The 22,555-nt window shown below is 55.3% G+C and overlaps 5 protein-coding genes and 1 non-coding gene across 6 annotated transcripts; 3 read left to right on the top strand and 3 right to left on the bottom strand.

Annotated features, from left to right (window-relative positions):
- Positions 1-842: 842 nt before the first annotated feature.
- Positions 843-3,494, bottom strand: SPBR_01343 (uncharacterized protein; the record flags this gene model as incomplete). Its single annotated transcript, XM_040759654.1, has 1 exon — positions 843-3,494. The coding sequence occupies one exon, from the start codon at positions 3,492-3,494 to the stop codon at positions 843-845; it is 2,652 nt and encodes an 883-aa protein (XP_040619032.1).
- A 3,011-nt stretch (positions 3,495-6,505) lies between these two features.
- On the bottom strand, positions 6,506-7,519 carry SPBR_01883 (uncharacterized protein; the record flags this gene model as incomplete). The annotated part of the gene is made up of 1 exon (XM_040760193.1): positions 6,506-7,519. One exon carries the CDS (start codon positions 7,517-7,519, stop codon positions 6,506-6,508), a length of 1,014 nt encoding a protein of 337 aa, XP_040619033.1.
- A 3,080-nt stretch (positions 7,520-10,599) lies between these two features.
- SPBR_09510 lies at positions 10,600-10,681 on the top strand. Its single transcript has one exon. It is a non-coding gene; the product is annotated as a tRNA-Ser (tRNA).
- A 1,763-nt stretch (positions 10,682-12,444) lies between these two features.
- Positions 12,445-14,052, top strand: SPBR_01614 (uncharacterized protein; the record flags this gene model as incomplete). The annotated part of the gene is made up of 1 exon (XM_040759924.1): positions 12,445-14,052. The coding sequence occupies one exon, from the start codon at positions 12,445-12,447 to the stop codon at positions 14,050-14,052; it is 1,608 nt and encodes a 535-aa protein (XP_040619034.1).
- Positions 14,053-17,385: 3,333 nt separating this feature from the next.
- Positions 17,386-20,433, top strand: SPBR_01283 (c2h2 type zinc finger domain containing protein; the record flags this gene model as incomplete). The annotated part of the gene is made up of 2 exons (XM_040759594.1): positions 17,386-17,775; positions 17,890-20,433. The coding sequence occupies 2 exons, from the start codon at positions 17,386-17,388 to the stop codon at positions 20,431-20,433; spliced, it is 2,934 nt and encodes a 977-aa protein (XP_040619035.1).
- Positions 20,434-21,091: 658 nt separating this feature from the next.
- On the bottom strand, positions 21,092-22,318 carry SPBR_01784 (L-galactose dehydrogenase; the record flags this gene model as incomplete). The annotated part of the gene is made up of 1 exon (XM_040760094.1): positions 21,092-22,318. The coding sequence occupies one exon, from the start codon at positions 22,316-22,318 to the stop codon at positions 21,092-21,094; it is 1,227 nt and encodes a 408-aa protein (XP_040619036.1).
- Positions 22,319-22,555: the final 237 nt, after the last annotated feature.

Consider the following 22,555-nt stretch of genomic DNA (forward strand, 5'->3'; position numbering starts at 1 on the left):
TGTGCTATCTTGATTGACTATACTGTCGTACTCCTTGCTTCACGACTCGTTTGTCCTGGACGCCTTTTTTTCGGTCCTCGCGCATTCTCATACTCGTGGTGTTTAGATGCAAGGGGCCGACGGGCACAAACAGAGGCTTGTCGGGGAGATGCCGGACAGGTTGCCGACGAGGCTCGTGGGCAGCGGCTCATACATAGGCAACGACAGTCACAGTCCGCCGCTGTTATGTCACCGATATTGAGTTGGCATTCGGAACAAGTGGCATTCTGGATGCCGGAGAGATTTTATGATCATTAAGTGTGCACTCATACAACCAACACAAAGCACACTGGAAACAGGAGAGAATAGAGTGGGGATTTGATGTGGCATACGACGTACAAAAAAACCCAAACAGCGGCGTACAAAAAAATGAGAAAGTGCTGACAAGAAAACGACGACAAAAAACAGCCTCGTTTGACGAGACAGCAGGTCAAACGAAGGTCCAAGTGACGGACGGCGGAGCATCATCTCCTCTATCAAAACAAAAAAAAGAACAAAACAAACAATACCTTCAAACCACAAAACACAGTCCTCAGTCCATTACACGTCCTCATCCCCCTTTCCTTTCACTTTCTCCAGCCAGTCTCAACTCACTGGATACTTCCTTCTCGCGATTTCCTCGCATTTTCGATCTCCCAAAGTCCCATCCTCCAGCCTCCCAATGTTCCTTGTCGTACATAACAAGCCAATTTATAAGCCGCGCCAAACCAGTGTAAAACAAACGCTTCCCGTCCCAACTGCCCACCACACCGAAGCAACCGAAGTAAAGCGTCCGTGAACCAGCGTCGCAGCTGGTCAGACGACTACTTTGACGACGACGGTCCAGCAGGCGACGGGTCAACCTTTCCCTTGCCTTTGTCCTTCTTCGCCTTGCCGTTGCGCTTGGCTCCTTTCTTAGCTTGTTTTTTAGCGAGATCAGCAAACATGTCCTGGATTTCATTTCTGTGTTGGAGGTGGAAGCGCACGTACAGTGGAAGGAGGGTGCGGTACATGACGACGCCCATCTTGAGCTCACGCGTGAGGCGGCCGAGCATGGCCAGGTGGGCTGCGTCGAGCCGCGTCGGGCACGCATGGACGTTGCCGTGGGCCACTTCCAAGAGGACGTGCATCGCCCAGATGACGTTTCTCTGGTTGGGGCCCGGATCGAGCATGCTACCGCTGTCCTCGAACAGGCTGCTGATGTCGAACGCAACACGGCCGCGGACGGTCGTGGCCTCCTGCTCGTCACGGGGCAACCAGATGTGGTTGCCGCAGCAGAGATGCTCCCACGGCGCCTCAACGTAGACAAAGAAGTCGGCCGGCCAGGGGAACGTGACGACGCCGGGCCCGTCGTACGTCTCGCGGATGACGGCGAGGGTCTCCGCATCGCGCGCGGCCGCCTCAGCCTCGTGGCGAGCCGTCGCCTCCTTGGCCTCCAAGTAGGCGTCGAGGGCTTCCTTGAAGTGCTGGGGCTCATCCTCCTCAGCACGGCCAAAGCGAGCGACCGAGTCCGAGTAGATGGTGTCCTCGATGCTGTCGTCAAAGAGGTCAAAGGCGCGGTCCACGACATTCTTGTCGTTGTCGCTGCCGTCGTCGTTGTCATCGTTGTCACAGACACCCTCACTATGATTGTCAACGACATTGTCCTCGACGACACTGCTCTGGCCAGCACCGCTGTTGCCAGCGGTCGCAGCGTCTCTGGCCACCGCCCCTAGCAGACGCAACGTGTCCTGTATGTGCTTCTCATTGACCGGGTCGCGGTAGTGCCCTAGGAACCGGCGCGCAAATAGGTAGTCGCCGGGACGGACCTCTTCGATGCCCATGTCCGGCAGGACGGCTTCTTTGCAGCGCTTGACCACGTGCTGGAACTGTGCATCAAAGGGCAGCTCGATCATGTTGCAGCGCATGAACGCGTGGAACAGGTGGCGCCACGTCTCGGAGCACATGGAGAGGACCGTGGAGTTCACCTGGAACGTATGGCGGATGCGGTCGGGCCCGTCCATGATGGTCAGGTGCACGTCGCCATGCGGGTCAACCACCGTCGACCGCTTGCGCTTAAACGCGTACGGCCCGCCGTCCATGCCCTTGTGGAACCGGTCGCGCATGCGCAGGAGCTCGTTCTCCTCAATGATACCCGGTCCCGTCATCAGGTAGTACGCGGCATCTTCGTCCAAGGTCCGCATAGGATTGGTGTTCGTCTCCGGCAAGGGCGGGTGAACGTGTTCGACGGTCGTATGCCGAACCAAGTTGGGAGCCGGCGGCGACGAGGCAGGAAACGGCCCGAATGTAGCGTGCGCACGCGGCGTCTCGCTCGGTTTGCCGGTCTGGCCGGTCTGGCCAGACACAACAGGCTCGACCGACTCCACAGTTTCGACGACAGGCACGATGGGCTGGACGGAGTGGACGGGCTCGATCATCTGGACCGGGATGGGCTGCGGTGCGTGACGAAGCACAGGTGTCGCAGCAGAGGCGGGCCCAGCAGGCACGGCGACCGAGGATCCGTTCGCATCCTGCTTGAGAATTGTCTCCAGCGTCTGCACAGACCACTGTGCAAACGACTCTGCCAGGGCCTCTTTGCTCACACCCTGGAGGTTTGCCAAGTGCCGGGCCAGGTTGGAGGGTCCAGGGATACCTTCGAGTGCATTATTGGCGGAAGCAGTGACAGAATGCGCGTGACCTTGACCAAACAAAGCTCCAAAGGGAGGGAAAGCTCCAACAACGGGAGGACTGTTCTCTTTGCCCTTGCCTTTGTCGTTGGCCTTGTCCTTGCGGGCGGGGAGGTTGGTCTCGACAGACATTGGCTCAGCAGGATTGGGCTCTGCTGTGGCCTTTTCCTTTGCCTTCCCTTTGCCCTTGGACCGCTTGGGAGCAGCAGACGCCTCTTGGTTTTCACCCGTGGGGACGGCATCATTATTCGCCGCAGATGCAGACGCAGACGCAGATGCTTTATCGGCTCCAAGATTGGCCGTCGTGCCAGCCTTCTTGCGCGGCTTCGCAGCTCTGCGCTTTTTGCCTGGGGCAGGGGCATTACTGTTGCCTTGGTCGGGCACGTTGGTCACGTCGACCAGGTCGCCGCCGCCGTCCTCATTGGCTTCCGCCTTTGCCTTGGCCTTGGCCCGGCTCTTTCTCTTGCGCTTGGGCTTGGCCGTCGCCTCAGCAGGCTCGGCAACAGACGCCTTAGCAGACGCCCCAGCAAGTGCCTCGGTATGTGCATCAGCAGCCGATACTTCAGCAACGGGGGTTACAGCAACAGAGGCCGCAGCCGATGGACCAGGCACGGCCGGAGCATCATCAGGGTTGACGACGTTGGTGGGCCCAGGTGCTTCAGACTGTCCGGCAGCTGTCTGCTTTGATACAAATACAATTGTAACGCGCTTTTGGGGCGTGTCGTCGGCATTGACCGGAGCAGAGTCCTTGTTGGGGTCCTTGCTGAGGTCCTTGCTGGAGACCTTGTTGGAGTCCTTTTCGGAATCCATAGCTGCTGCGTACAATTTATAGTCCGACTATAAACGCCAGTGGATCTTGTACAGTGTCACGGGTCTATGTGAGACCGCAGTGCGGAAGTCTTGACACGGAGGCCTTGTTTACCTGCTGACGCTTATATTCGTCAGTATTGTGCTTGTAACATGGACCCAATTACATGTATTTAGAAATTATCAGTTAACACTCACCAACAGCAAATACACGAAGATCGAAATGTCCGAACATAGCGAACGAATTTGGACTCGTGAGACTTAAAGGCACGTAGGGAGGGTGTGTAGTTGAGGACAATATGTCGAGGTAAGGGTATGTGATGTTATAGCAGTCTTGGACCTGTCATGGTAAACTTATGTTAGTGTCGGACGTTTTTTTGTTTCGTTTTCCAAAACAAAAGAATGCAGGAAGCAGAATAATGCAAAAACACGTTAAACAAAAGTAAAGTTAAAAATTACTAGTAAAGAACAACTAATCAATGAAAGTAAGAAATGAAGATATGGAAAACAAAGGTAAAATAAAAAGCCAAGGAAATGAAAGCAGAATGACGAAAATAACTTACCGATATAAATCGATGATGTATAGTACCAATTATGTGACAGGCAAACAAAGCTTGACGAGTAAGATCGAACAGATCGGATCCGGCAGACAGAAACAAGTATAGACCATAGATAGGTCTAGGAGCTTAGATGGCTGCACAGATAGATCTTCTCGCGCGATCTTTTTGCGGGGTGTGTGTTTTTTTGAAGAAAAGGAAAGGGACAAATAAAATTATAGGATACACAGGCTGTTTACGATGGTCGGCTGTGATATGGTCAGTTACGATGAAATACAAACAATGCGTCGGGAGCAGTGATACTTACCGGATCGTAGGCGATGACCTGGCGAAGAACAGCAGGATAACAACAAAACGAAGAAAATTGAAAGAACGAGCAGGGGGGAAATTAACTCGACAACAATACAAAAGTCTTCAGTATAGACAAAGGTAACTCAAGAGTTTTATGTCAAGATGCAGAACCTCAATGTACTGGTGCAAAGATCTGTCGAAAAGATCGGTCGAGAAAAGATCGAAGAGGAAAGCAATTTTTTTTTTTCGCGGTATTGTGTTTTAGGTTGCTGTAAAGCTGGCTACGTCAACAGTACGTCAACAGCGGAGGGGTTCGTTAGTTCGAGCGGTTATATTGAGTATCCAGCGGATGAAAGAGGTACATACCAGATAAAAACAGGCCGAGATAACGATTGAAAACAATTGCCGTAACACAAGTGTCAAGACGCGGTGGGAGGGTAGAAGAAACAAATGAAACTGCAACTCAGGTAGACAATAACTGATGGCACAAGAGAGTCTGAGGAATAGAAACTCGCTGTGTGTAGTCTTGACGATATTGCTACAAGGCTTCTCATTGTTATTCAAGTCAGTGGGTGCCATTTGCAACGTTTATATCACCAGAAACATGAAAAAAAGAACTTACCGACAGCAACAGATGGAGAAAACAAACAAGAACAGAAAACGGTGGCACGAAATAAAAAGGAAAAGAACAAATGACAGCACGAACCGCACTGAATCTTCTGGCAAAAGAGCCTTGAAGAAGACAGCGACGCGTCGTAAAGGATGAATGTGGTTGCGACGAAACAGCTCGTAATAGCAAGTTTCACAGGATAATAAAACTTTACAGAGGAAACATTGAAGAACACGAATCTTGTACATAGAAAAGTATGTGGTGATGAAGTGAAAAGTGTCGTGGTGGGTAGAGAAGAAGAAGACGAAGAGCGAGGGGAGAGGAAGGAGAAAATTTTGTCAAGGGGTATATTTATCAAATGTTTTGCCTTTGGAGGGGCAACCATCGAAGTGAAAAGAACAGTTGTACGTCATAAAAAGGAAAAATAAAAAATAAAAACATTGCAGAGTAGCGTAGTCATTCGAAAGGAAGGAGGAAAACATGAATTGATAGTGTGGCTAGCCTACGTCTGCCTAGCTACCTCTCGACGCGTACGATGTCAATAATATCAGATGAAGATTGTTAGGGTAAGCGAGCCCTCGGTGCCAAAGAGCATCCGTGCACTTTACAAAAGCGAGACGGCAGCACTTGGTAGTAATAGCACCTGATGATCTTATATGGTATATATACAGGCCACCCATAATATGAATAAGCATTATAGAATGATAGGACACGTACAACGGGATGTCGCAGGGAAAACACACGATAGTAACGACAGTCACTTACAGTCCATCCCCATATCCATTGCATACGGTAGTTAGAGTCTGATTATACTGCTCTTTTCTTCGTGCCCGTCTTGCACGTCTACAAGTCTGGCTACTGTCGGTTTCGCTCTCGTTATCGTGTCGTGTGAATATTGTTTTGTTTTGAAACTTTTTGGGTGCTTGTCACACGTGGCTCTGCTCCACACCAGTGCCCCTACGAACCCCTTTTCACCGTCTCCTCAACTTTTGGTCAGCTTCCCATCACATCCGTCTCACTTTCCTCTCAGATTGGCGGCAACATTCCATAGAGCCATGCGTTGAATCTGGTCAAAGTGGCAATCCCAACTTGATGAGCGCATCTATTTGCACAATCAACAAATGACGCCAGTCAACAAAGTACAATACTTTGTTCAGGAAACAACAGAAAGTCAATATGACTTTATAGGGCGTATACAGCTTTACAAATCGTCGACGGTGGCACGGACAGACAGCGAGCAAGGTGAGCCTCGTGCTTTGCTGTTCTCACTTATTCGCACCTCAGGTTGATCGAGTGGACCAGCTGCCGAGAGGCTGTTATACCCGCCAAAAAACATACTATACAGCTCATCAGGAGCTGCTTCACAATCACTCTCACGGCTGTGTCAATGGAGTTGTTATCAAGTAGAGTAAACGAATAGTGCTAATAATAATTGCCTAAGAATCTGGGAATGGAATATCTTGTCTATGTTTCGCATTACAAACATACGGTCCTATTGCCCATGTCTGCCACCGGCAGAGTGTGCCGTCAAGGCCCAAAAACACATGATAAACGTGCTACACAGAATAAGGAGGTTCATTACCGCGAAGCGGCGGAATGCGGTACGTCAAAAACTTGGGCAGCGCTTTGAGCGGTACCTGTGCAGCGCCGACTTTGCCATCCTCGAAATAGAAAGTCGACAGCAGCGTCCCGAGAAGGACCGCGTCCTGCACCAGCGCCATCTGGGCGGCGACCTGCGTCTTGACGGCGACGTCGGGGATCCCCGCGATCAGCGTGCCCCAAAACGCTGTCTCGGCCGTCTCAAACTCGGGCGGCATCCAAAATTCGCCGCCCGTGTACTCGCCCGCGAGCGTGTGCACGCGCCCGAAGCCGATGCCCAGTGGCAGCGGGTGGGACAGTTCCCAGTCGATCAGCGCGGTCACCTCAAAGGTCTCTGCGTCGATGAGAACATTGACGTCGTTGAGGTCGTAGTGCGCGATCCACAACGGCAGCTGTTCCAAAATACCGAGCTTCTCGTCGAGGTATTCTTTGCACAGCGCCCGGTAGGGGTCAATCTCCTCCAGGGGAGAGGCGACGATGGCCTCGAGATGCGGGCGGACGTGCTTAGCGATGGCGTCAGCGCTGCTGCCACCCGCTACAAACCCGCGCGAGAAGGCCTGGCCCAGAGACCTATTGACTGCAATGCGAGCCTCGGCGCCCTTGCCGGCGACACCACGGAGCCATATCGTGCCCGGCATGCGGTCCAACGCATAGGCCCAGACGCCCTCGCCCTCGAGCTCCGGATCCTCGAGGGTGCGGACCCACGGCACGAGCGCGCCGCCCAGGATCTCTCGAGCCACCTGGAACGCGCTGAGATCCAGTACCTCGGTGCGGAACTGGATGACCACCTCACTCTTGTCGGCCAGCGTCGCAAACAACGTTCGGCTGAACATGCCCTGCATGGGCGGGTTGTCGAGGCGCTTGGCAGCGCTTTGGAGGCAGGACACGGCAAGCTTTTTGGCCCATTTCGCACGCTTGGCTGCCGTGTTGACCAGCTTGGGCAGGTCGCTGTCCGAGGTGATTTCTGGCATGGTGCGAAAGAGAATGGAAAGAAATGGAAGATCAAAGGGCAGCAGATTGCGTTATTGTTAGCAAGTCGTCCTAGAAGCACAGATGGCGCAACTCAGTTTTCTGTTTTGTTTTGGTTTTCAGCTGTCTTTTTTCTTGTGCCGCATGGCCAAATACACCCAACAGGATCGCAAAATATGGAAAGGTGAGTGGGGTGTCCAGTTGCTATTGGTGGCTGGCATCTTGCGTCGCCTTCGAGTACGCGGGCGTGTGCAACCGCTGCACCACCACACCGCGTTTTGGATTTGTTTTTGTCCTCAGAGAGGCGGGAGAGAGGCCGGCACACCCGACAAACTAGTCATGCACAAAAAATGCTAACCAGAACGCACGAGTTAGGCAGCCGCGCAAGGGCACAGCGATGCGTATGACAGAGCGAATCACCGTCCAAGAATAGGACGCATATGATGTGACAACGCCTGCATATCGACGCTTGTCAGCAATGCACCCCTGTGATGGCCAATCGAACCGCAGCAGAAGCCTGTGGTTCTGTGTGACATCACGAGCCAGTGTTGGTTCATAAGCGAATGGCTATACGTAATGGGAGACCGTTACGGTTATCGGAGACGACAATAACGTCTCTTCTAAACGGGTTATTGAACTGGTGGTGAACGGCGACCTACCAGCCACCGTGGACAGAGGGCCAGTCTGCTCCGGTGCGGCGCTGTAGCGACTCGCGGCGCAAGTTGCTCTTTTACGCGGCGGTGGATATGCCGGAGTCTATACAGGTATGGAGGGAAGGCGGTGCATCTTATCTACTATTTTATACGTGTTTATTGTATCAATAATATGAACTACTTGGGACTTTTGGAGTGTATTGTGTGCTTTTGAATGAAGCAACGAGACACGGTATATGTCACAAAGCCAATGCTCTATTTGGACCATCAACCGGCAATAAAACAAATGAAAGTAAATACTCTAGTTTTCAAGGAAGGATAAAGCCGTGAAGGTGCTCAAGCCCCTACTGCACGTCTTTGATAATACGAACGCGTCCTGTATATGTGTTTCCGCAACGGCCAGCATCTGTTTGGCAGTCTGGCCCCGAAATACAATACACAATAAGCTGCCGAGACACGTTTGATATCGAAAGACGAGAGGAGAATGCTGAAAGCATCGAATCTGCGGATGTATTTCAATAGCAGTAGAGCAGCATCGTTCATATATTGGTATATAGTTTGTATTGATTGCTATGGACGATCTCAAAGTTGGCTGCAGCAGCTGTAAGCTACTGGAGCATTTTACTTCCCGTCATGCCATGCACCAGCCATGTAGGTGTAGCTGGCTGCCACCGTGGGTGCTTTCTTCTTCCATACCGTCTCGATATTTCCCTCGAAATGGCGGATTGCAGTGACACGTCCATGGCGGGCCAGGTAGTCAAAGGCTATGTATTCATAGAATGCTGGTGGAGGCAGTATGCGTCAGGCAACGCCGTGATAAGGTCGCCTGGACGCAAAACGTAGACTTGATCGGGCATGGCGATCAAGAGAGTGATGTGGGTAAGATGGCAAGACAGATGGCTGACACCAGGAGGGCAAGCACAGAACCATGCTGATTTGGGCCTGGTCCTGTGCTCAATCTGGATAGCCACGATGTCGTGATCATGGGATAACACTTGGTTTGCGTCAAGCTCAACACCTGGACAGTCCGGCGTAGCTGCACGGCCAGAAAGAGTGTCCGTAAAGGGCCGGCCGTGTCAGATTGTACATCATGCTACAACGTATGTATCCAACAATACATGGCCAGCGTTAGCCAAAAACATGTGTATCTCCAAGGGGAATGTAGTGTGTCTGTCTGACACAGGAAAGCCGGTCGGGTGGGCTAGATCAAGGGAGTATCAACTGAGGAAGGAGGTTGTGAGCGAGGACAGACTCGACAGTGCAATATAGTTGCCAGCTCAGCCCGGGTCTTGAAGTCGATTGCTGATCGTGCTGTGGCTTGATGGCCAGAGTACTGGACCCGGGCGAGCACTTTGCCAACGACGCTCTAGTACCCTGCATGGCTACTTTTGTTAGTTGATGAGTGACATTGTCGAGCAAAACTGTCAAAAGAACTTACAATTCCAAACAATCTTTGCCAGGTACACGGTTGGGAGGAGGCCCGTGAAGCCCGCCTACCCGGCAGCCCAGTACACGGTGAGGATCTTCCGGCGTCTTGTCAGGTCAGGCGTGTTGGTGGGTGAGGCAGACCTTGTCGACGAACCTTTGTGCGGGATTATTGCAAAGAAAACAGCCCTCGATACACGCGTTGTGGGGCCTGCAAAACAAAAGCATTGCGGGTGTGACCAAGCTCTCCGAAAAACGCACACCACACCAGAAGTCAGCCATGCATGCTCTGCCGCACGTATGTAGACCCTCGCCTTTCCTGACAGCCTCGCAAGCGTCTATTGCACCCAGTGGCACGGTGTGTTTCTGTGCAAGTCCTCGACAGGCAGGTCAACCCAGAGCACCGGGAGACTTGTACAGAGTACGTGCAGCTCAAGTCGTAACTATGCTGTATCTTCTGCGGGGCGCACCCTCGCCTGGCCTAACCTTGCCGCCTGCCATATGTGAAAATCAAACTGGGCGCCTGTCGTGAGGGCTGCATATATGTTGGTGGTTCTAGCAGCTGCTTAGTTTGAAGCCCGTCTTCGACCGCTTCCTGGTGTCAAAACATGCCAGTGTGCAGATCTACCTGTCCACCTGTCCACAGTTTTATTAATGCGATTTTCTCGTTGTCCGCGGACGGGCCACAGTGGTCGTGAAGATTGGTCACTGCAGCCATACATATTACAACGATATGATTTATAGACTTGTGTGAAATATAATGACTATATAATCTCCTCGCATTACGTTTGTTTCAAATCGGCAAACAAAGAACGTCAAGTTTGTTGCCGTCCGTTGGTCGTTGGCGTTGGCGTTGGCCTTTGGTCATTGGTGCTCTCCACGCAAAATGGCCGACTGGTCTAAGACGGCCGAGTGGTCCAAGGCGCCAGGTCCCAGAACCCACTTTTGTGTTTCGCTATATAAGGCTAGACAAGTCGCATATGTCCCACAAAACATCGAAATAAGGTGGGATGCCAGAGTGGTCTAATGGGTATGATTAGAAATCATATGGCTTCGGTCGCGTGAGTTCAAATCTCACTCCCATCGTCGATATTTTTTTTGTTTGCAAAACGTTTTATCCGATCATTGCTTCTTCAATTGTTTGGAGAGGTTATCTCTGTGACGTGCTGGGCATTCCCACCTTTTTGTTGTTCTTTGTGTTACAGGATTTACAGATCTACGGAACATCTTGTGTCGATTATGTGTTGGTTGTCTGGGTTGTCTTCTCTTCTTACTTTTTATTATTTTTTTCGGAGTCGACGGTGTGGTGAGATACCAAGAACACAGTGACTCGGACGATGCAAAAGCAAGTCGACACCGCCATTACCAGACTGCGGGCCCTCATCGGCCCAGTTGATTTTGTAGTATAATTTGTAGTCACCACTTCGGTTGTCTGCACCCCAGAATGCAACAGCGGGATAGAAGGCGACGGCAGTGATCACGAGGAACAAAAATCACTTACCAAACGCGGCATGCATCAACTACCATCTGCCGACCAGCCGGGGAATATTGATTCGTGAAAAAAAGAGAAGAAACTCGGGACACGGTCCTTTCACAGACATTTGTTGGGCAGAGTCTTGGTAGAGTGGCAGTGGCTACCTGATTGAAGACCTAGACACGGGATGAGTTGCCACAATTGACACGGCATGGGGGCTGAAGGGTGGGTGAGGAGGGGATGACGGGGATTCTGTGACCAACAGAAATAAAATCACGGCTCGAAACAGGCGTCTGTGAGAAAAGCCAGGGCAATGGAGTGTGTTGACGACGTCGATGAAGTACTCCGGCAAAGAGGATTAAACAAAGACAAAAAAACGTGGTGATCTACAGTCCACAGAGCAGGTTTAGCGAACCATTTTAACGGTCCTGACGGGTCCCTGTGCTTGTTATTCTGTCCGTGCTAACGCTTTCAGCGCTTCGTTGCTTCTTCCGAGTGCTGTCTGAACCTTTTGCAGTCCATGCGAGTCCCTCAAGTCCCTCGTTTTTAGAATGACCAAACCCCTGTCACTCACGTGGGGGTCTGTAGTGGCCCTGAAAGGTTTCTGTTGAAACGTGCTTGTGTGATATGGCTTCCTTTTCAACGAGCCTAAACTGGCACAAGGCACTGGCGTCGTTTGGCAGTAGCCACCCGTTAAACACTAACATGGCCAGGGCCTCTTTAACACCGCATCTCACTCTAGATATGGCAATAAATCTTCTGAGAAACCCTGTGCGCCCCTCTATCGTGCAGGACGTCGTACGTTTCTCTGTATTTGCAGTCTTTCTATTGTCTTCGACTCAGCGATCGGCACCGGTTCCGCGCGGTGGGGAAGTGTGGGTGGATGGCAACCGTAGACACGAAAGGCGTAAAGAAACCAACAGATGCACGTCTCTCGTCTGCCGTTCCGGCACAGACAGTGTTCTTCCTGCAGGTTATGAGTCGTACCAAGAAACGAGCCCCTCTTTTACATGTCCTCTTTTTTATGTTTCTTTTGCCTTCCTTCCGTCTTCCGTGCCTCCTCCTCAGGGCCCTACCGAAATAGCCTCCGATGGTGGACACGGGATGGAAAACGGCCGTAAAAGATGAAAGAGGGTGTGATTTAAAAAGAACAGAAGAGAACGGCACTGCCCTCGTCTTGCGTCCCTGCTTTTATCTCCAAAGAGATCTATCCATGCTATGCCCCATGAGCCGCATTGGTGCGCAACGGTGGTCCACCTCTCGTGCACGTTGACGTCTTGTCTACGTTCATAAATTGACGCCGAGTTCTGACATGACGCAGGCTTCCCACATTGATTCGACCGCGTAGCCTCCCTCTCCTCTCTTGCCCACCACAATGTCTGTGTTCATGTCCAAGGCGTCGATGCGCCTGCACGGCTGCTGCATCTTCTTTGCGCTCGGCTCGCTGGTCTGGGGCTACAACGTCGGCATCATCTCGGCCGTCCTCGTCCACCCGGGCTTCATCAAACAGCTAAACCACCCGGACGCCGCTCACAAGGGCGTCATCACCGCCATCTACTATCTGGGCACCTGGACGTCGTACGTCTTTCTGTCCCGCGCCGCCAGCGACTATCTCGGCCGCCGCTATGCCGCGCTGCTGGGCACATTTGTTGTGTGTGTCGGGTCGGCGCTCCAGGCGGGCGCCACCGGCGGCGGGGCATATGCGATGGTGATCGCCGGCCGCATCATTGCCGGCGTGGGCGTGGCCATTGTGAGCACGGGCGTGCCGCTCTACCAGAGCGAGATTGCGCCGGCCCGGCAGCGCGGCCGCTTCGTGGTGATGAACCACATTGGCATGGTGGGCGGGCTGGCGGCCGGGTTCTGGGTCGGTTATGCCATGACCTTTTGGGACACGCCGCGCGGCGACGCCGTCGGCTGGCGCGCGGCGCTGTCGGTCCAGTTTGTGCCGGCCGTGCTCTTCATGCTAGGCCTGCCTTTCCTGCCGGAGACGCCGCGCTGGCTCGTCGAGCACGGCCAGCTGGTGCGCGCGCGCGCCTCGCTCGACTACTTCCGGCAGGGGCTGGCGCACGCGGCGCCCGACGCTACGCAGCACGAGTTCGACGAGATCTGCGCCGACGTCGCCGCGTCGCGCGCCTCGGGCCTCGACGGGACCTCGCTGTTTCGCGAGCCGTCGCTGCGCCGCCGGCTGTGGCGCGCCGCCCTCCTGCAGTTCATGGCCCAAATGTGCGGCGCCACCGCCATGAAATACTACCTACCGACGCTGTTCAAGGCGCTGGGCCTCGGCACGCGGCTGTCGCTGCTGGCCGGCGGCATCGAGAGCACCCTCAAGATCGGCTGCACCGTCCTCGAGATGCTCATCATCGACCGCATTGGCCGCCGCATCACCTTGACCGTCGGCGCCGCCGTCATGTCCGTCGCCCTGCTCATCAACGGCGCCCTCCCGCTCGCCTACCCGGACAACACCAACCGCGCCGCCGACTACACGTGCATTGTTTTCATCTTTGTCTACTCGCTCGGCTACAGCATGGGCTTCGGCCCCGCCGCCTGGGTCTACGGCTCCGAGATCTTCCCCACCAGCCTCCGCGCCCGCGGCCTCAACCTGTCGGCGTCCGGCGGCGCCATCGGCTCCATCGTCGTCGCCCAGGTCTGGCCCGTCGGCATCGCCAACCTGGGCTCGCGCATCTACTTTTTCTTCATGGCCATCAACATCGTCTGCGTGCCCATCATCTGGTACCTGTACCCGGAGACGAAACACCTCGCCCTCGAGGATATGGACGCGCTGTTTGGTGCTGTGGCCATGGGGTACGACCACGGCCACAATCATGACCACGAACACACTCACGACAGGAGAGGAGTCGGCGTCGGCAATGGCGTCGGCATCGGTGCCGCATCGTCATCGCCAGAGCCACCTGCCGAGCAGATCGCTGTACGGGCCGACCGTGGCGATGCGGCCAAGCTGGTGCATGCCGACGAGGAGTCATAGTAGACTGAGTGGATTGTTCTTCAGCTGTCAATACTGAAGACTCTTATGAGCAGAGCGTGTCTTTTTGTGTCTGAGTGTGCTTCGTCCTATTTCGGAAATATTTTCGCATTTCATCCTATGAACTTCTTTCGTCTGATGTCGTCTTTTACCAATGACTACTTTCAATTCCAAAACATCAAACGCATTTTGTTGTCTAGTTTACCAAGTATGGCATACCTACTGTTTATCGATGCCAAGCCAGTGACCATAGCATATGAGAATGGCTTTATGCCGTTCATTCAGGCGCACTTGCTTAAGCACTTTCGCCAGTGATTGCCGTGCGTGGCATATACCTTTGGCCCGTGCCACGTCGAAAGCCGCATCTCATGGTTACTATTTTGTACGGAATACTTAGTACAACAAAAACAGCAGGCAGAACGGACGGCTGGAATGTAGCGTCGTCGGAAACACTACGTCTCGCTCATTCTACCCGGCGTTGTTGTTGGCACACAAGCACGATGTGCCTGCGTTTGGTGTTATGGTTTGTGACTAATGTATCTCATATCGTCTGCGCAAATACTTGTCTGCGCTATCCGTCTCACGTTCCTCTTTTCTTTGTCCAGCAACCGCCTGCCATTACTACGTCCCCAAATGTCGCACTTCTCCTCTCGTGCCTTTAAGAACAGAGCCAAATGCAAACGCCGCTGTCAGTGTCGAACCAGCCGTAAAAGGATTGGCGGGATCTAGCCCACCCTCTAACCCCTGTCATGGTGTTAATACTGCCAAAAACGGGCGACATCGCCTTTGTCCAGTGAGCACAATTGTGTCTGCTACGACATGTGGGACACCGTACGCAAGGAGCGCTGATTGTCCTACCTGTTTGGGGGTATGCACTCGTGTGGTACACAAGTGCAAGGCGTGCTCCGCTCCGCAGTCCATACGGTGACGAAGCTATAGTTTGTCAATTCATTGTCGTCTGGCATCACAGGCAGCGTCGCACGAAGGACCTTCTGACGGGCAAAGCGAGCTCAAAATAGAAATGGTCGGGGGGCAGGGGTCGAGGACAAACGAAAGGATAGACGCTTTCTCCGGGCCAAGACTCCTCCCACGCCATGGTCTGGCTGCAGCAAAAGACAGCACGACGGATGGAGAACGAGCAGACACAAGAATCTGAAAACAAACCAAAGAACAAACGAATAGAGATGCGGGATCCCACTGTCTCTGCACGATGTAATACACGTTGTAGCGTTTGTACCGTTGAGGACGTATCGCGGGACCTGGCGATGAGTTTTGGTGGTAAACGGGTGTGGATGGAACTGGGACAGGAGGACGGGGAAGGAAACAAAGGAAGCACGAACCCAACTTCCCGGAGAACCAACAACATCAAAACGGAAGGAGCAGCGACGAATATATGATGTACAGATACTTCGTACTTTGGGCAGTCACGATGCACGGTGCCCATTTCCGAATAGGAAGGTGTGGCCTGCTCTGCCGTCTCCTCACAAAGTACAGAATACAAGCTCAGCTACATATCAGTGCTGTCAGTGCTGTAGTGCTGCAGTGCTGCTCACCTCGTCAACTCGCCTCGTTATTCCTTTTCCAGGTGCTGTGCCCCCCGGCCTCGTCTGATTCTGCTAGCATCCCATCTCCATTCCATTCCCCACTTTCTCAGTACTCCAACCCCACGTCGCTCTCCTCCATCTCGTTCTGTTCCCCTCCCCCAGACTCCGAGTCTTGGCCAGATCAGGCTCGCGAGTGATTCAATTGAGCGATTCAGCGAGAAATCTCCATAGAGCAAGGAAGCTCTAAGAATAAAGAAGATTAAACTTTGGCAAGCAGCCACCACCCAACCGGAAAACTCCATCTGCTGCCTGCCGGACAAGGACTCAAGGGCAAGCATTTGGTGAACTTCAGCGGCTGTACCTGCTGTATTGATCTATTCCTATATCTTGTATGTCCCAACAGGTGCCAACAGCTGCCAACAGGTGCCATACAAGCTTGAACAGGCCCGGCAGGGTTTCGCCCTGTCAGCGTCGTCAGCCTTTCGCCACCTCCATCCCTGCGCCCTCAAGACATCTTGCTCCTCTGCGGTTCCGGATCGATCACGCCTTGATTAAAGTAAAGTTGTACATTCGTAAAATACAGTCCTCTACCACAAGATCTGCCCTCGAACCCTTATCGCGGCCATGTTCATGTGCCTGGGATGATCCGACTGAAAGCGACCCGCTAAACTCAACAAAGTCACACCGACAGCCCTGTAGCTCGCTAACAACCCGCTGCACAAACCTTTTCGTCCTGCGCTCTGCATCCTCTTTCCTCACAATCAAGAATTGGTGGTGCGACACATCCGCCCATCCAGGCAAGTGCGATTGGCCAGGCCTGTCCATTTCCTCTCCTGAGCCTTGACCCCCTAAGCCGACCAACGTCTGCCCACTGTCCGCCCACTGTCAGCATCCTGCGTGTCGTCATTCTTTTCCCATCCGACGATACCGTTGGACCTCTCGCACGACTTGTTTTCGTTCCTGGGACGCCGGCATGCACCACCAACGCCCAACCATCTGACAGCCGTTACCCATCTGCCATATCTCCTTTATTGCCCTTCATCTGTACACCGCCCTGCCGCATATCTATCCGCGTCTTCCGTTGCCCGTTTCGTATCACCAGTGTTTCTTTATGCACATGACGGCTGTCCCCAGCTTTGCTTCGTTTTCAGTGTTTGCCCCGTTTCGATTCTTGTCTTGATTCTTCTTCCTCGGCTTCCTTGTCGTCCTTGTCGTCCTTGTCTTCCATTTGCGTTGTCTGTTCTTCCCCGCCCGCTTTTCGCTGAAAGCTTCCGCGCCTACCGAAAAGAGGGCCATTCCACTGCGTATCCATTCTCTATTTGCACCTTGAGCCTAGCAGCGAACTTCCGACCGTCGACCAAAGAAAAAGAGGGGAACATAGAACAGACAGGGGGCAATAGGCAATACCGACGCCAAAGACACCAAAAACAGCAGAGACCAGAGGCGCGAGTGGCACGTCACGTCGAATTTAACGGACCATCGGCCACACGCCGTTGCTCTTCCTCCCGTCATTCATCTCACCTCCTCTGCCTCTTGTGTGTCTTTCCCAATCCACATCCAACAAGTACACCGGTCGATAGAACCGAAGCGCACAATCTCGCTCGCCTCTCAACCCCCTCTTTCTTTCCTGTGAGACGGCCGTCTTGAGTGCATTTTGACGGTCGTTCCGAAGAGGGCCACTTCCGACGGCCATTTTCGAGAGGAACAGGGCCACAAACTGCCTCGTCTCGACTTCGCCAGCCTTCTTCCGACAACATCGAGGCCTGCTTCGACTGCAGACCTGCCATTTGCCATGGGTAATACCAGCACGAAAGAGAGCCGTCCCGGGCAGCCCGGCGCACCCGGCGATCACGGCCAATCGTCGTCGTCATCGCAGCAGCCAAACGCCTCGCGCGCGCACGGACACAGCTCGAGTTCCAGACCGCGTGGCCGCTCCGGCCGCAACAACGATCTTGGCAGCCTGCTCGGCATCTCTGCACAAGGGTCCGGCACCCAGCCCCCAGAACGCCGGGAAACAAGGCAGGAACGGGAGGCCCGGCGGCTGGAACGGGATCGCCAAGCCCGGATCGCCGAGCGCGAGCGCAGCATGCGAGAGGAGCACGTCGACGGCGGTTATCTCGTGACGCTTGGCACCTACGTCGGCCCTGAAGACTTTAGCAAGCCCACCGTGCGCATGCTACAGGTGCGGCAGCATCCGATCGCATCTCTTGCATTGTAATATTCGTTCGTCCAAGTCGTGCTAACACATGCAACGCAGATCGAGAGACGGCTTGCGCCTTTCTGGCGTGGCTTGCAGGACTTCTCGCCCACGTGGACGGAATACCAAATCGCTGCCGCGGCACGGGGCCTAGATGTCCCGCCTCCCGACCAACCGCCTCCGGAATCCTTCTTCTCCCGCCCTCCCACGTCCGCCGGCGCCACGCCTGGTTCGCCGCCCAAATCTGCTACCGGACATACACTGGCCGTTCCTCAACCCGGCCCGACCGCCTCGTCTTCCCAACTCAGCGCACCTGGCACCGCCGCCACCGCCGCCACCACACCACCGTCAGGCGCCATTCCGACCGGTTCCCTCGCCGGCACCTCCTCCCCCGCCGTCGTTATCCCACCACCCTCCACCACTGGCGGCGCAACCACGCCTCGCGGTGGGTCCAGCTCACCGTTTAAGCCGCGTGCAAAGGCCATCGCCGCCGCTCTTAGTATTTCGTCGCGCAACGGCTCCTCTACCGATATCGCCCCCCGCGAGATTATGCTCCCCCACGACCCCTATGTTAACGGCCAACCCATCGAGGTGTTTTTGTACAAGGACGCCGACGAGTGCCCCATCTGCTTCCTGTCCTACCCCCCTTACCTCAACCACACCCGTTGCTGTGACCAGGCCATTTGCAGCGAGTGCTTTGTGCAGATAAAGCGTGCCGACCCCCACTATCCCGAAAACCATGGTGACAGCAACAACGGCGGCGGCGGCGAAAATGCAAATGCCGACGGAGAGGATTCCCAGGCCGGCAAACTCGTGTCCGAACCTGCATGCTGCCCCTACTGCCAGCAACCCGAATTCGGCGTCACCTATGACCCCCCACCCTTCCGCCGTGGTCTCGTCCATGCATCCAGCTCCATGACGTTGGGTATTGGCGCCATGGGCGCCGCCATGTCGTCCAACAGCTCCATCAACTCCGGTCCCTCCCCCACCGCTCTCCTGTCACCCAACACCGGATCGCCCCCCACCGGCACCGGCGCTGCGACGCCCGTGTCGAGACGCCGCGCTCAGTCCCTGTCAGCCAACGCCCCCAACGTCATCACCACCGACCGTGTCCGGCCCGACTGGTCGACCAAACTTGCGAGCCAATCCGCCCACATCGCCCGCCGCGCAGCTGCGGCCACGGCCCTCCACACGGCTGCTTTTATAATGGGTGGCAACCAGGACAACCGGTCTTTCCGCGTCAGCCGCTTCAGTAGACGCAACACATCGTCCAACAACATCGCCGGTGATGCTAGCCCCGTTCCGAGCGGCGGCGATGCTGCGGCCGATGGGGGCGGTGCCAGCGGCGGCGGTGGTGGTCCTGAGGGTGCACGGTCGAGCTCCATGGCCAACGCCAGCGGGTCTGCACGGCGCACACGGATGGAAGATCTCGAGGAGCTCATGTTTAGAGAAGCGCTGCGCCAGTCCCTAGCCACCGAAGAAGAGCGTCGCCGTAAGGAGGAGAAGGAGGAGCGGAAAGAGGCTAAGCGTCGCGAAAAGGAAGAGCGCAAGGCCGCCAAGGCCATGGCCAAGCGTACAGGCAACAGCAGCAGCCTCTACGCCACCGGCACGGATAGCGGCCAGAGCTCGGCGAGCGCGAGCACCCTGAGCCTGTCTGCGCTCAACATCGGCAACCGTCGGCGTGGCAACAGTGGCGCGTCCAATCTCCGCGTCGAAGCCAGTGTCGCCAACGCCATGACGGCTGGCGGCAGCGGCAGTGGCAGCGGCAACGGCAGTGGAGCTGTCAACGCCAACTCCAACCAAAACACGGCAGCGTCGGTCAGCCCGGCCAGCAGTGGCGGCACGAGCCCGGTTGTCAGCAACCCCCCCTCAGGTCCGGCCAGCCCAACGCAGGATCGCGGCACCATTGCTCAGGACAATGGTTCTACCGGCAAAGGCAAGGCCGTTGATCGTGGTGTGGGAGATGCCGAAGCCAACGCTGACACCGCCGCCCCAACGGCCACCTCGTCGTCGTCATCTACCGGTGCGGCGCCTCGTCCCATTCCCTCTGCGCAATACCCGTCTGCCGGCCCTTCCCACCTACGCCAAATGAGCAGCGCTTCCTCCGTTTCCTCGTCCCTCCCCGACTCGGCCGGTGGCAGTTTTCCCAACGCCCTTCACCTGCAGGATCCCCGTGCGAGCGGACTGAGTTTGGGCAGCCGCAGCAACGCCAGCGAAGACGGCGACCATCGCGACCACCGCGACCACGACCACGACCACGACGACCCCAGCGCGAGCCCCGAGTCCCTTTTCAACTTTGGCAGCCTTGCGGCCGTTGTTGGTGTGCAGCTGGAAGGCAAGAATGCTGGTCGGCGCTTGTCTGTCATCGACCGGGAGGCACAGGGCCAACTCACCACGGACGCGACCGACGTCCCCGCGAGCTCATCACCACCGAAAGAGTCGGAACTGAATGGCCGTGTTGAGCACGCCGAGCATGCACCCAACACGACGAGTGCCGACAAAGGCAAGGACCACTCCGACGCCTACGCCACCCTCAAGCAGCCCACCCCCCTATCTACATCCACCGGTGACTTCAAGCAGCCGCCCGAAGTCATGGTCACCCCCGGCACGCCGGCACCCGCGGACGATTTACCACTAGAATAGAAGCGGACCCTAAGGCTTACCTTTCAGCACTCTTGTTTCCTTTGTATTATTTTATGGCTGTTTCTGTCGGCCTTTTTTCCATTCCTGTTCTTTTCATGGGTTGCATTGACATTCCGTTTCGAGCATGGGTTCTGGGCCGGTGGAAGGAGTGGAGAGTGTCTTGGATTTGCTCTTTTGTGTTTGTCATATTGTGTTTCTGGGGTGGCAATGGACGGGATGAATGCACGGCCTCGTTTCATGTTGTATGTTGTTGTCTTCTTTTTTGTCATCTTTCTTCCAGTATTGTTAAGAATTAGGGACAGCGTTTAGGCAGGCGTTTCTGATCACACTGTATTTTCTATCTTGTATTTCTTTTCCGGGATTTCATGTGCCTTGCTCTCAGTCTGTAGCCGTTTATGGTCATAAAGCATTGTCATTCTCGTCTGAAGTATGAAACGACGATAAACAACGTGATAGTATTGCTTTCGAAATAAATACATCTTCTTCATAACTTTCCGATGGGTTGACACAATTTGTAAAAGAAATTTAAATAAATAAATCTGTAAAAAAATATATTTTGAGAAAAAGACGGCAAATATCAATATGAAATGAATACTATGCTGCTGTCGTAGGAAATCTATTTACTGGCCAACATGGGACAAAGACTAGCCTCCACGCCTCATGACCTTGTCTTGACGGCCTCCGCTGGGTTTAGCTCGTTCACCCAGCCCTCTTCGGGGCTTGCCCACGCAAAGTCTTTTAGGTCCCCAAACACTGGCCACAGCTTTTCTTCCACAAATGTCTTGACGGCGGCAGACCGTGCTAGGCCGGCTGCCTGCCGCGCCGCTGCGTCCGGTGCGCTCCCGATCCCGGTGCGGCTCTGCAAGCCTTCGAGCGCAAAGTGCGGAACCCGCAGCCCGTCCAGCACGCTCCACCACTCCAGTGCTGTCTCGTCCAGCTCCGCCTCGGACGTCACGCCCAAGACGGACGCCCCCACACCCAGAGAGCCGCCGGCGGCGCGTGTGGCCACTTGGGCCTTCTCCGCTTCGCGGGCCCAGACGTCCAGCGCGTACCGCAGCGCGACCTGCTCGATGCCTTTGATCCCAAGGGCCGCGAGGCCGCTCTTCTCGTCCCGGCACACCGCCGCAGCCCGGGCGCTCACATCCCGCAGCGCCGGCGGCGATGGATGCCACGTGGCCTGCGGTCCGTTGTCCACGCCGCGCGTCGTCAGCAGGCCCATGTTGAGCAGGCTCGCGTTGAGCACCACGGACACGCCGGCCGCACGCAGCCGCGCCACGGGGTCGCCCAGCAGGCGCGTGTTTTGCACGGTGCAGTGGCCATAGCTCAGGACGGCGTCGACGGGCTCGCCGGTCTGCTCGAGGATCGATTCCGCCAACGCTGCCAGCACGTCCACGGGAAAGCCCGAGATGCCGACGTACCGCAGGACGCCCTCGGCCCGCAGGGCGCGCAATGCGCGCACGGCCGTCACCACCTCGTCGGGGCGCACAAACTCGGCGTCGTGCGCAAACACCAGGTCCACGTACGGCGTGCGCAGCCGCTGCAGCGACCGGCGCACCGACGCCTGCACGGCAGCCGTGCTGTAGTCGAAGCCGGTGCCGTGCACGCGGCCGGCCTTGGTCTCCAAGAAGTAGCGGCTGCGCTCGACGCCCGTCGCTTCGAGCGCCTCGCCGAGCAGCGCCTCCGAAGGTCCGTAGTACGGCGACGTGTCGAAGCCGGTCACGCCGAGGTCGACGAGGGCGCGGCGGACGATGCCGCGGTAAGGCATGGACGCCGGGTCGTCGACATACTGGGTGTTGAAGGTGGCGGTGCCGAGGAGGAGCGGTGGGAGGACGTCGGCCAGGGGCGTGAGGTGGGGTGGCCGCGGCGGGTCTTCTGCGTCGGGCATTTTGGGGATTTGTCGGTGTTTGTGATCGACAGGGCCCCCTTGACAGACCGGCAGCTCCTTCACATGTGCGACAGGCGAAGCAAGTGGGAGCTCGCGACGTATGCCACAGCAAGTCGTAATGGGAAAGTATGAGACTGAGTACGATTAGGCGTATGAGTAAGAGTACGAGAATGAGCACGACAATGAGAATGAAAGACCGTCGAGGTCAAAGTTGACATTTGCGATCTAGAACCGTCG

Source organism: Sporothrix brasiliensis, assembly GCF_000820605.1.
Source record: "Sporothrix brasiliensis 5110 chromosome Unknown Cont18, whole genome shotgun sequence".
NCBI classification, from domain to species: Eukaryota; Fungi; Ascomycota; class Sordariomycetes; order Ophiostomatales; family Ophiostomataceae; genus Sporothrix; species Sporothrix brasiliensis.